The 12787-nt window shown below is 49.8% G+C and overlaps 4 protein-coding genes across 4 annotated transcripts; 2 read left to right on the top strand and 2 right to left on the bottom strand.

Annotated features, from left to right (window-relative positions):
- Positions 1–525: 525 nt before the first annotated feature.
- sdnE_0 (Cytochrome P450 monooxygenase sdnE) lies at positions 526–3763 on the bottom strand (the record flags this gene model as incomplete). Its single annotated transcript, XM_066130554.1, has 6 exons — positions 526–694; positions 784–1376; positions 1457–1845; positions 1908–2054; positions 2124–2404; positions 3534–3763. The coding sequence occupies 6 exons, from the start codon at positions 3761–3763 to the stop codon at positions 526–528; spliced, it is 1809 nt and encodes a 602-aa protein (XP_065986837.1).
- Positions 3764–3788: 25 nt separating this feature from the next.
- FUM19_0 (ABC transporter FUM19) lies at positions 3789–4493 on the bottom strand (the record flags this gene model as incomplete). Its single annotated transcript, XM_066130553.1, has 1 exon — positions 3789–4493. One exon carries the CDS (start codon positions 4491–4493, stop codon positions 3789–3791), a length of 705 nt encoding a protein of 234 aa, XP_065986679.1.
- Positions 4494–6754: 2261 nt separating this feature from the next.
- On the top strand, positions 6755–7459 carry G6M90_00g052920 (uncharacterized protein; the record flags this gene model as incomplete). The annotated part of the gene is made up of 1 exon (XM_014684933.1): positions 6755–7459. The coding sequence occupies one exon, from the start codon at positions 6755–6757 to the stop codon at positions 7457–7459; it is 705 nt and encodes a 234-aa protein (XP_014540419.1).
- Positions 7460–9911: 2452 nt separating this feature from the next.
- On the top strand, positions 9912–12568 carry G6M90_00g052910 (uncharacterized protein; the record flags this gene model as incomplete). The annotated part of the gene is made up of 4 exons (XM_014684932.1): positions 9912–10242; positions 10305–10366; positions 10432–11991; positions 12053–12568. The coding sequence occupies 4 exons, from the start codon at positions 9912–9914 to the stop codon at positions 12566–12568; spliced, it is 2469 nt and encodes an 822-aa protein (XP_014540418.1).
- Between the last annotated feature and the right edge of the window lie 219 nt (positions 12569–12787).

Raw genomic sequence — 12787 nt, 5'->3', positions numbered from 1 at the left:
TCGTCTCTTTGTACATTTGAACCATGGACGTGATGTACGCTTATTTCTCTTTTCGCCCCCAATGTGGACGAATGTACCGCAGACGTATCTCAATGTACTACCGGACAGAATACAAATCTTGTTCGCTGCCTCTGCAGCATGGGAAGCATCCGGTCGGCCTCGGGCTGATCTCGTTGGTCCAGCTGAGGACCAACGAATCCTCCAGGCAACATTCCATGAGCAAACTACTGCACGAGCCGTGCACTACCAGGCTGCATGTAAGACGCCGTGCAGCGAGATCCACGGTCGACAAGGCTAGACGTCGCTCAATGGGACGAAGATCCAGGCAGGTAAGACTACATGTGTATTCATTAGGCTATAGTGTCTTGCTCCATGTCCCTTTGCTTACCCCGATGCGACTGTATGTATCCCCCGCATGTGCGAAGTAGAATGTTCAACACTACTACAGAGAAGTCTGCACTCTGTCGGGCGATCAAATACTACGCAGGCAAATCATGCATGATGCAACAGTAAGATGGGGCAACATCAGCCTTCGTATGGGTCGACACGAGCCATCAGATTACACCCAGCCTTGGTACCGATGCCAAAATTGTCCTTTTCCAATTCAAAGTCACTGGCTGCGACACCCTCGATGGTGAAGGAAAACCTCTGAACTAGAGCCGCGAGAACAAGGTACATCTCTGCCCAGGCCAGGCTGCGTCGTATCACTGCGTCAGCCAATCCAACAAAAGGTACAAATACCCAAGGGAGGGCGGCTGTGCCAAGGAGAAGAGTGAGACTCACTGCATGCCGAGGCAAATCCTTGTTCCGCGGGAAAAAGGCGCAAACTTGGTGACGGCTGCTTTCCCGGCACCTTGATCTATCCATCGATCGGGGTTGAAGCACATTGGATCGGGGTACAAATTTTGATCGGTGTGAATCAATATAGTAGTCATTCCGACGGGCGTGCCTGCAGGAATACACCAGTCGTTGTAGGCGAGGTCCTTGTCGGTGATTCTGGCTGCTCTCGAGGCGACTCCAGGGCTTAGGCGCAGGCCCTCCGTTAGAACACCCGTAAGGTATGGGAGCTGCTCCAGTTGTCTCAGAGTAATGGGCCCAGAGGACTCGGTAGTTAACGACGAGATTTCCTCTCGGAGTCGTCCGAGAATCGCGTCATTCGTGTAAACGTGGAAGAGTATCAGTCTCAGGGCGTTTGCCGACGTTTCGAAACCAGCTCCGGTGACGGTGGCCACTTCTTCATGGATGCGCTCAAAGCTTTTCTCAGCGGATGGAAGGTCAGACTTGACAATTGCGTGGACCATGGTGTTCTGGACCTCGGCGCCGGGAGAGGACGATGCTTCAGCAGCCAGGGTGTCTCGCGTGTCTTGTTCGGATTGCTGTTGGAGTCAGTGATGAGCAAATGAGACGCAAGCGAGAGACCACGGCTTGTTCTGCAGGTCGTCGTAGTTTAACTTGCCTGGATATATCGAAGAAAGGCCTTTGTGCGTTCATCAGCCATCTTCATGGCCCAGCCAACAGGCATGGCTCGCAAGGCAGGACCAAACCAGCGGATATGCTTGGTCGTGCGCCAGAACACGCCAGCTCCTTGTGACGCGACGGACAACCCAATGCCAAAGTCCTCCAGGTCAAGCTCATTATATGCTTTGCCAATAATGTATTCGTTGGCATTGTCTCGGGTGAAGGCGCTGATGGCCTCGCCTAGGTTGACGGCGGTTCCCGAGAGGTCGGAGAGGCGCCGGCAAAGTTTGCCAACATTTCTGTGCAGCAAAGCTTGGCGGTCAACGACGTTGGCTTTGGAGAAGAATGGTGCAATGGCTCGACGACGGGCTTTGTGGACATGATGATCTGCAAACGAGGAATGTTGGCGATACCAATCTACACGTGCAATGGCTGGCAAAATGTGATACCTGAGCAAAATACCGTTGAGCCCTTGGCCCCGAAAGCATCGTATGTCCACGAATATTTGTCCCAACGTCCCTCCATGCGATAGAGCGTGTCGAAAAACTTGGCATCGGCGACGTGCAGTTCGTACGGGCTGATTCGAATGATTGGGCCTGACCAGGGCGATGGGTCAGTTTAATGTTTCTGGGGTCCATGGAAGGGATTGAAAATTGCAGACCTACCGTATTCTCCATGTAATTCTGCAATCTTTGCCGTGTATTGTCCGCCCAGGACAACATCATAGTACGCCTCATACCAGCGCGATATAGCTGCCAGTTTGGGGCCAGGAAAGCGAGCCAGAGGATGAAGAAACAGGCGATACGACGCCACGGTCGCAAGGTACGCGACAGTCGCTCCCAATACCATGGGCCAACTGATATCCAACGCCATGCTAGACGTAGTAAGAAGATGGACGCGGCCGTAGCAGTCAAGACGCCTAGAGAAGATCAGGCTCTGTCCAATTCTGCCAGACAATCGTCAGAAATTGAAGAAAGAGAGGAGGTGTCCATGCAGGCGGTGCTGACTGTTCACAGCATACCAGAATGTACCAGACCACACATGTCAAGTTCACCTCGGGCCAACAGGTCCGGCGGGGTTTGTTGGACCAAGCACAATATTGACTTGACATGTCACTATGCCTTGTTTTTGATGCATTGACATGCAACCAGCGTCATTTTACTGGTGATACACCACCTATCAGTTGGGTCGGTGTAGAACACCGCAGCATGGCTGTGCATTATTCATCAGCATCATGTGGAATTCAGCAAGTTCATTCTCCCTGCAGTCAAAAAAAAAAAAACAAAAAAAAATTGAGGTGCCTTTGTGCATATTTTCGTTGCTTTGTTATATCTCCCAAAGACCACAGCCCTTACTTCCGGCTAGACATGTATTGACTAGGCCCCAATAATAAACTATTGTCTCTAATACAAGGTACGTACTTGGCGCTGCGAGTGAGCAAATCCGGCACATACAGCGTATAAATATAAGCCCAATGGTTTGAAGGACTTTGGAGGCAGACTTTTAATATAGGCTCAAGCTCTACATGAGTTGATAGGAGTACCGCGACACGTTTTAGGTGCCAAGACCCCCATTCTGGCAGACAACTGACCAAAGCTTGACCGTTTCAAGGACAATGCGGCATTGTTCTTCGTTGGATAGACCAAAAGGGTCCATGTTGTTTTTGAAAGATGTGCCAGCCATCTGGCAAGAACACTGACTTTTGGGATACCGAGATGATGCGCCGACGAGTTGTGAAGGGGAACTTCATCAATTGTGATGTTTTCGGCGCAAGATGGCAGAGGATTAAGCAGACGCAGCGAGAGCAAGATGGTCGAAGAATTACCTTTGTCAGGACACACGAAATGTAAGTAAATATATGGTCGTCGAAACAAAAGAGGGTCAGATTGCCTTCCTGTTCGGCCGCATATTGCCACCTTCTCGCCCTCTGAAATACAAGGTGTCAGATCTTTGAGAGCAAGATGACAGGAATGGGTGGGATTGTCGTTACTGCTGTCTCTCCACTGTCGGCAATATTATTAGTTATGTTGTCTTTGTGCGATTCCGAAGATGTACACACCCTATGGGTACCTTACACATAGGAAGCAGAAACGCCATTGATCTTGATAACACTCCTTGTAGGCCACACTGCTGAAACCATGACACTGACGCCCTCTTGACTTTCAGCCGGGACTTTCTTGCCAAACCTCTTTAGGCGGCTAACAGCGGGAATAGAGGTTTCAAGCGTGGCGTAGGTTTGAACTATGCGCAAAAGATTCTCACCGAACAGTAAAACAGTGACTAGACTAGCGCCGGTAAAGTCCATTCTTGACCTTTATTCCGTCTTGGATCTACCCAAAGGCCAGGAAAGTCGCAATGCCTTTGATTGAATCCATAAAGTGCGTGCTATGTCCTAGTAGGAATGTGACTGGTTGGACTAACGGAACGGAACTAACTATAGTGGGCTTTTTTGCTTCCAAGTTGAGGAGCCGAACTTGCCGAGACGTCCGAAGATAGAACTTCTGTATGATGTGAGGGATTATGGCAAAGAAGGGGTATGTAGTCGCGAGGAGTGGTGAAGACGTGGCAACAACGGCTGCCATTCCCAAACAAGAAAACATGTAGATGGCAAAATCGACCAGAGACCCCTGGATGTGCCCGTATATAAGAGTTAAATCTTGAGAAAAGATGTTGGTCACGGCGCCGTTGTCAGTAGCTGTAAAGAACCGCAGCGGCGCGCTCATCACTGTGCAAGGAGTCTTCTTGTGGAGGCGAGCGCCGACAATTTTAGCGACTGTCATGAAGCATATCAACCACAACATGAGAAGATATAAAAGACGGGAAAACTGAAAACAAGCGTATAGTCCTAGGTAGAAGGAATCGGGGTACTTGGGATGTTCAGTTGAGATGTCGACAGACCAGAACTTCAGCCATATGTTGTTGAAGTTGGTAAAAAAGCCGCAACCTAGGCCACAGACAGCGCAGCCCACAATGGATGCGGCGCCAATGCGAAAAATGTAATGGCGGTATACCGTGAAGTCCCCAATCATTCGCATTGTCTGTTCTATACAGCTGGATGTGTCCGGTTTTGTGGTGGATTTTGGCTAGGACGCCGTATGCACAGCTCCAGGTTCCGTATCCTCTGACGATATTGAAGTCCAGGCCTTCTCAATCTTGAGACTGAAAATACGAAATCTTGATGTTCTTGATTTGTCCAACGACGCTGGCAGTCAAAACAGGGAGGAGGAGAGGGATAGAGAGCGATTTCATCAGCGCTCTGGCCAGACCGTAACGTTTCCCAGGGCTACTGCGCAAACTGCCGACACAGGCAGCACTAGGGTAATTGACCTGCAGATGCTCCGATGCCAAGTTGGAATCGAGCGGGTACAGGTCATCTAGGGTCAATCTCTTCTTGTATCCTGTCAACAAGAGCGGGTTAAGCCATGCAAGAGCACCAAGACCAAATACGCCAGCCGTCTCCTCAGGACTGTGCTTATTTCTGTCCCAGCGAACTCATTTAGCCTTTTTCCATGACTTGAGAACAATAATGACGGCCTTTAGGGCCACGGAGGTGGTAAACAGCCGGGAGAAGGCAGCCTCGTCAGAGCGGGATGAAGCCAACGACAGGGTACGGGTTTGGCCGATATCCAGGATGATGACAAGGCACAGAAAACCGTTGAGCAAGATGGACGGCCTAGTCGATGGCGTATGTTCCAGTCACGAGGGGGGCATCGCACGGACGGCGGAAGCAAACGGTAGAGCCGACGACGAGATAAATAATGCCCTGGACTTGGTGGACACGCGGCGATGAAGATGGTTGCCGGAATGATGGCAAACAAGACATGGATTCTTTCAAATTTCACGGGGAAAGTAAAGTCGTCACGACACCCTTGAATGGCAGACCCAAAGGCCTCGTGATGAGCCACCGCGACCAGCTCCTGGGGATGGGGAAGCCATCTCTGGCCACGACAATCGTCGACAGCCGACTCGGGGGTCAACGGTGGGTTCTTTTCAATGCGTGGTCGCGTCGGAGGGACCCATTCAGACGTGTCAGTCTTTCGCTAGATGTTTGGTGGCTTATAATTTAAGCAAAACACAGTTGCTTCCACTGCGCGGACAACCAAGGCATGCCAACACAAGGCACGCAAGATGGCCTTCGATTCTCCAGCAGGGTGTGTCGCAGTACCAGATATATTTGACAAATAGTAAAGAGCCGCTCGAGACAGAAGGCACTGCTCCTTACAAGTAATTGCCTGTGCTGGCCATGTGAACCTTGCGCTTCTGTAGCGAACAACGAGACGGCTGCTCTCTGCTCCTCCTACAGATTCAGTGGCACCACGTCATGGAGAACTGCTGGGAGGGAGAGGACCTCCCAACGGCAAACTTACATTCTCTGTCTCTGACTTGCTTGAAGACATGGCCACGCTCTGGTGTAGCTCAATGTGTTTTGTGAGGGCAATGCGTGGGCTTGTCCGCGGCACGCAGGCCACAGCAACCCGGCGATACGTGGATTGACGGCTCCTTCGCAACCTCAGTTGCAACAAGCATCTCAGGCCGTCACAGAGCCAAGGACGTCATCAGCTAAGCAAACGGGATCAGTCGGGTCTGCCCAGCGGCAATTGGTAGTTCCCCGCACGCCCATGGACGCAGCATGTTGCATTCGCACAACCCAACAAGGGCGTCGACAACCAATGAGTATTTCTCTTACGAGACACTGGGTGAGCCCGAAGAGTAGTGATATACAGACAGAGCCGTCTCTACTCGGTACTGGCTCTTGTTTGTGGGTGCTTGCTGCCATGAAGATGAACAGATGCATTTCATCACAGACGGGGGCAGTTCTGCTCGAATACTACTCCGTCCTCTACATCCGCCTCTGCATCTGCACGGTGGCGGGCTGAAAAGCACTCCTTTGGGTTACCTCGGTCTGCAGCGTGTCATTTCGTGACGGTAGTTGTCAAGTCTAAATAGGATGCGAATTCAAGCCACAAAAAGGTGACAGTCAGAGTCAGTCATGATGACGGAACATTCATCGACAGGAATCCGAAACACCCACGCCAACCTAAATGGAAACCAAGCCTCTGTTTGCCCTGGCCACAACCCATATATTTCCCTGTGCGGCAGGTTGTGGAAGTGGTGAGGCCATGTTGGCTTGCACCCTGCTCCAACACGGCAATGGCAGATGCATCAAGAAGCACCAAACGACAGCTGCAAAACAGAGACTCACAACGTCGCTTCCGTAAGCAAACTTGACTCACAAAGCGTACAAAGAAGCTGAAAGGTTCCAGGCAAGAGAAACAAGGCCCGGCACATGTTCAACATGCCGCATGAAAGGGTTGGCCATGCTGCTTCCTCATCCGCTCCATGTCCGATGCCGCTGGGTTTCAGCGGTGCGCCATCATCCGCTGAGCCGGCTGTCTCAACCTTTCCGAGAGCCAGTCTCGATTTGCCCAGTGTGCTGAGCCCTCCGTCATCGGATGAGTGGGCAGGCATGAGCCGCCTTGCCGTAGAAGCTCACCACCAAAACGGCGCGCAGGGACGGATGCGCCACGATTACCATGATCCAAGTTTTGCGGCACACGGCATGGCACACACGGCGTCGTCGTTTGCTCTAGAAGAACTGACTCTGCCCAGAACAAATATGGATCTGGAGCATTGTGAGGGACATGCTCTCGGGTCCGTGGTACAACCCGACCGGTGCAGCAGTAGTGACGTGCTGCTTTCGCCGACATCCCTCACGGACTCAAACACAATACCCAACATGGAATTGGAAGCGTTGGCTTGGCCAGACAGTGGCATACCATTGTCCAAAGCAGACCAGATGATATCAAATGTGGAAAATCTTCATGATTTCGGAGTCTGGCTTGCTCTCTTCCCGGAAGATCCATCGCTTCGAAAATCCCTGGCGAGAATAAAGGAACGATTCCGCCGCCTCACAAGGGCCGCGGGAACCAGCGTCGTCGATCATCAGAGAGACTTTGCTTGCGGAACAGATGGCAATCTGGCACAAGAAAACGGGCGGTAAAACGTCATGATGGACGCAGGCCTCGAGGCATCCAGCCCGTGGTCCAACCCATCGCCTCGCTCAATCGCTGGATTCGATGAAGAATGCAGGAATGTGGTTGAGAGGGGATTAGCGTTGGTAGTAATTAGCTTACAATATATCCCCTGAATGTTTAGCCATGTGTGACATCAGTGTGTGGGGCCAGCTGTCAGGTTATTCGCTAACAGCTGCCAGAGTAGGCTATCAGAAAAACTGTTAGAGCGACACAAGAAGAATAAAAGGGATATAAACCCTAGTAGAGAATACTAATTCTTCTATAAAGCTTATATAATCTTTTTAGTACCTTTTACTCTACTACATGTACTGCCTATTTTTTTACAGGCACCTTATTGGGCCCTTAGCCCCTGCAAGCTCCATCAGAGGTTACTGGTGGCTAAACTTACAGGGGTTGGATTGTAAACTATTTGTGGATATTTGAATGGCCTGTTTATATAGGGCTTTTAATTGCGCTCAAGTTGGCCGGGTAGCGCCGGATCGCGTGACTCCTTACAACAGATGTCTGTACAGAGGTCCAACAACTTGGTCAAAGATGGCAACGAAAGAGGCAAGAAGATGACCACGAGGCCTACCGACAGGCGCGCAACAAATGGGTAGATGTCGACTTGTATAAAAAGTCCTCCACAACACCTACTGTCAAAGAGTGGAAGACAAAACACATGCCCTCACGGCAACCACAAAGTCCCATGTGCCATCATCCGCAAGACTATGCGCGCCGAATAGAAGGCCAAACATGGCAGAGAGCTCCAGTGGTAGGCCCCTGCGAGGCCTTGGTACCGTGTTAAAAATCCAGTATAATAATGGCACCGTAAAAAGCTATGGCACGGTGCTATAATTTTACACGGTAGGGGTATAATACCGGCTAGGTATAGGTAAAGTACTAGTATAATATTAAAAAAATATTAAAAAAATATTAAAAAATATTAAAAAATATTAAAAATTATTATATATATTAAAAAAAATATACTTAATATTATATAATATTAATTTATATAATATTAATTAATAAGTAATTTATAAAGCTTTTTATAAAATATAAAAAAAAATATTTATAAAAATTAAATATATAACTTTATAAATTATAAATTAAGCTTTATATATAATTATTATAATAATTATAATTAATTAATTAAAAAGCTTATAATTAATTATTATATAAAAAATATTAGCCTTAAATTTTAGGCACTTTTGGCACTTTACGGCACCTCACGGCACCACACAGCACCTAACAGCACTAGCCTTCAGGGCCTTTTGGCACCTTTTGGCACCTCTGTTACGGTGCCGGCACCGTGCCGGCACCGCTACAGGCCCCCATAGAGCCCCACTACAGACTTCAAAGTCGCAGTCCACCCGGGCAAGGATGTGCTCACCACACACGCTGGAACACACAAAGCCATTGGTTTAGTCGTCAATTGACAGTTTCCGGGACAAGTTTGATGGAAGCAAGAAATTGGTCGATGTCTCGTCCGGTCTACCAGACGCTGCATAACTGCCGATAGGGCCGCTAACCCTAACCGGTACTAGCCAGGCACTAGCGGCACTGGCTTCACCGCCTTGTGCGGGCTTACCGTTGGCATGACAGGCCAGGGCCAGGCCGTTAAATTTTGGCACCAATAGAAACACGCTAGAGAAGGGAATCGTGCTACGCCCCACTTTTGGGTTGGACCTTACAGGGGCTACGGGGCCAATAGGGTATCTGCAAGGAAATCAAAAGTATATAAAGTGGGGTAAAAGGTACGAAATAAAGCATGGTATTATAGTGGAAGGATTAGTATTTTTTACTAGGATTTACAATCTAACCCCTGTAAGTTTAGCCACCAGTGACTTCCGATAAAGCTTACAAGGGCTAAAGGCCAAATAAGGTGTCTGCCAGAAAATTTATAGTACTTAAGGTAGAGTAAAAGGTACTAAAAAACCTATAGAATATCTATAGCAAGATTAGTACTTTTTACTAGGATTAATATCTCTTTTATCTGTCTTGTATCGCCTTATCAGCCCGAGCAGGCTCCTCGATTTTTGTCAAAGGAAAAAAAGGGCCCCACTTTATCAGCTGTTAGCAAATAACCTGCCAGCTGGCCCCACTGACTGATGTCACACATGGCTAAACTTTCAGGGTCTGAATTGTATATTATAAAGTAGTAATTTGTATTAAGCCTGTTATAGTAACCTTTACTGTCACCTAATTTACTAGTAGATATATGTACCCTTTAAGTCTTCTCATTGGATACACATCCCTACAAATACCTTACTGGAGCCTTAACACACCAGAGGGGATATATGTCAAGTCAAGTCTGGTATCTTTTTGACAACCAGTTGACATATAATTCAAGGGTCCCTTGGGTCAACGTGCCCCAAGCAAAAGTCGACATTGCTTCGAGCACTTCACCCCTCGCACCATTCACGACCATCGCCCAACATGTTACCCTCGTCTCTGAAGAGTATTTATCAACAGTACAAAGCTGACACAGACTCTGTAGCCAATTGGCTGGCCAAAACGGCCAATGCCAACGGTTATCAAGACAATGCTTCAAGCTCCAACAATGTACTGGCCAAGTCAGGTAGAGTGAAGGGCAAGGCTCGGAAACAAGCTAAAGCTTCAGGCCAGCCTCAGCCAGGCAACTTGGCCAACAAGACTTCTCGCATCATCAGGGTCAGGGATTTTGAACCCATGGCAAGCCATATCGCCAAGTTAGATTCCGTCAAGGTTCCCCATGACTTGAGTGTGGCCCTTGAGCGCGTTATTTGGGGTACTTGAATTGACTGTCACGGCCCTCATTTGGATGCAGCAAACTAATATTTCTGTCGACAGTGCGCAAGAACTTTTTGAAACGGCTTCTTGACAGTGGAGCCGAAATCGAGCCCGGCTCAGATGTACGACACTCTTTCTTTGTCGGCGTACTTGAAAAGTGCGCAACTGTCTGAAACCCCTCATGGAGACGGGCAGCTTCAACGCCGACGAAGCAGCTGAAAAGGCTGGCGAGAAGTCTCAAGAGGCTTTCAAGAACATGTTCGACGTTCTCCAAGTGTACGCACCATCCGAATCATTCTTGAACGCTCCAGATGTTGCTCCCAAGTCCGCAACCGTTTTGGAGTATACTGTCGAACAGGACGAGTCCATGGAGGACGCCATCTTTGCTCTTGTCACTCTTTTGGGTGACTATAGCCGCCTCAGGCAAGAGGTCAAGTCGCTGTGGGCGGATTACGAAGCAAATCGTCTCGATCTGGCTGCCGCCGCTGTTGCAACCAACATGGCTTTTGAGCTCGCTCGCAGCATGGAAGACGAAATCGCACCCATAATCCGCAAGCACGACGGCGAAGCAGGTGAACTTGCCACCACGTACTTCATGGGATTGTGCAATTTATATGGCATTGATCCAGGTGACAAGCAGCCAGGTGATGCTTATAACTTGCAAGCCTACGATTTGGCCGAGCTCTGTCTGGCAACCACCAACACTCTTCTCACTAGTTATGCAACGGGCACTTCGCCCACCGTCGTCATCAACTACTACAACGGCAAGTTCGGCTGGTATAATGAAGAGCTTGGTGCCAAGGGCAAGACCAGCCGCGCAAAGTGGGATCAGGATAAGAATGCAATGCTCGAGATCCTGCCCGACCTGCATTTCCTCGCCTCGAACATGGGAACAGGAGCGGTTGAAGACGAGCTGATCCGTGGCATTGGTGCTCTCATGAGGGATCCCGACGGGGTTACCCCCCTGTGGTTATCCTTCGCTGCGCAAATTTATCTTGATGTCCTACAGTCCCTCGGGTCAAACTGCGGCCGCGGCTTTGACGAGATGAAACAGGAAAGCCTCAAGATCAAGAAGGCAATGCTCAACGTCCCCAGCTCGCCGGAACGCAGCCGGGTCCTCAAAGCTGCAACAAAGTGGGACAAGGATCCGATTCGGGCATGCCGCGACCAAATGGTCAAATTGGGGCAGTTGTCTGGGACCATGCCCCCGGCATGGAGGTTTCTGCGTCGTAATCCGATTCACTGCGGCCTCCTGATCCATAATATGCGTGTGAATCTACACCTCTCGGGCGTAGCATACGCCGCAACCCCGGGAGCAGTCATGTGTACGACGCAGCTGTACCAGGCTCTTCGCCAGGAGAAGCTGCTTTCGGACCAGTTGGTATGGGAAGATGTCGAAACATTTTGGAAGATGCAGGGTGACTCGGCGTTCTTTGTCGGTGATCCACCCAAGAACCGCGAAGGCTATTTCAAGAATTACTGTCTTTGCCTCGGCGTGTCAGTCAGTAACTGGGCGCCAACCAAGCGCAAGGGCAAAGTCAATGTCAACACCGCAAACAGGCGCAACATGAAGTTCAATGGTTGGGTGTCTTTGGTGATTAACCGTCGTCTCGCGCCGACCGGCGAACGTCTCCCCTTGTCGTCTGACTTGATTGAAGGCATCTTGATTGAGGGTCGCCGCCATGAGACCATGGACGGCAAAGGGCATATCCAGCCAGAGATCAAGGGAAAAGCCAAGGATGAGCCTGTGAGTTTTAAATAAGGGTGAATTACAATGCTAAAAAGTTGTTGCTGACACTTGACAATAGATTGACGCAGTGTCGCTCCCCCCTGCTGCTCTTATCCGCAGGCTTGCCCTCAACATACACGCCGAGATCCCCGACATTCGCTTCAACTACTTCACCATGCACCACTCGGCGTGGAGATTCCTCACGGAGTTGAAAGAAGAGTTTACCCGATTATGGGGGGCTCGATTCCTCCAGTACATACCCACAGAAGACAAGCTGCCTTACGTGGTCGGCTACGTCTTCTCCACTGCTGCAGGCCAAAAAGGCCTGACAAGCGACGATAAGGGAGAGGCTGTGGATGCCGGGATCGATGCCGCCGCAAAGGTTATGCGCAAATTCTTGGAAGACGGACATGGACGAGTTGTCAAGGAGCAAGTTGAGACGGAGGTTGAGCCGGAGGAGCTGAAAGATGCGGATTTTGAAGGATTTTCGGACTCGTGGAGGCTGGATACTCTGATGAAGAAGCTTAAAAGAGAGAGTCAAGCCGGCAGGGGTTCCGGTAGAGGAGGAGCCGAAGAGGATTGCCACATGCAGTGAGAAGCCCCGACTAGTTCAGGTTCAGGTTCTGTTCGTACTCGGTTTTGGTCACCACTACAGCAGCCATACAAATACCATTTGGTGTTTGATCAGCTGTATGAATGATGAGTCAAGTTTATTACGACCGGGAGAAAATGCCTCACTGTTCATCGCCAAACGCCTTGCTCGCTGCCGTTTCTGGCCGCAGTGTGGCAGTTTGCCATCCCGCAAGGCGCGGGC

This window comes from Metarhizium brunneum, chromosome 3 (genome assembly GCF_013426205.1).
Source record: "Metarhizium brunneum chromosome 3, complete sequence".
In the NCBI taxonomy this organism is placed as follows: domain Eukaryota; kingdom Fungi; phylum Ascomycota; class Sordariomycetes; order Hypocreales; family Clavicipitaceae; genus Metarhizium; species Metarhizium brunneum.
This window is presented reverse-complemented; position numbering and strand designations above follow the sequence as displayed.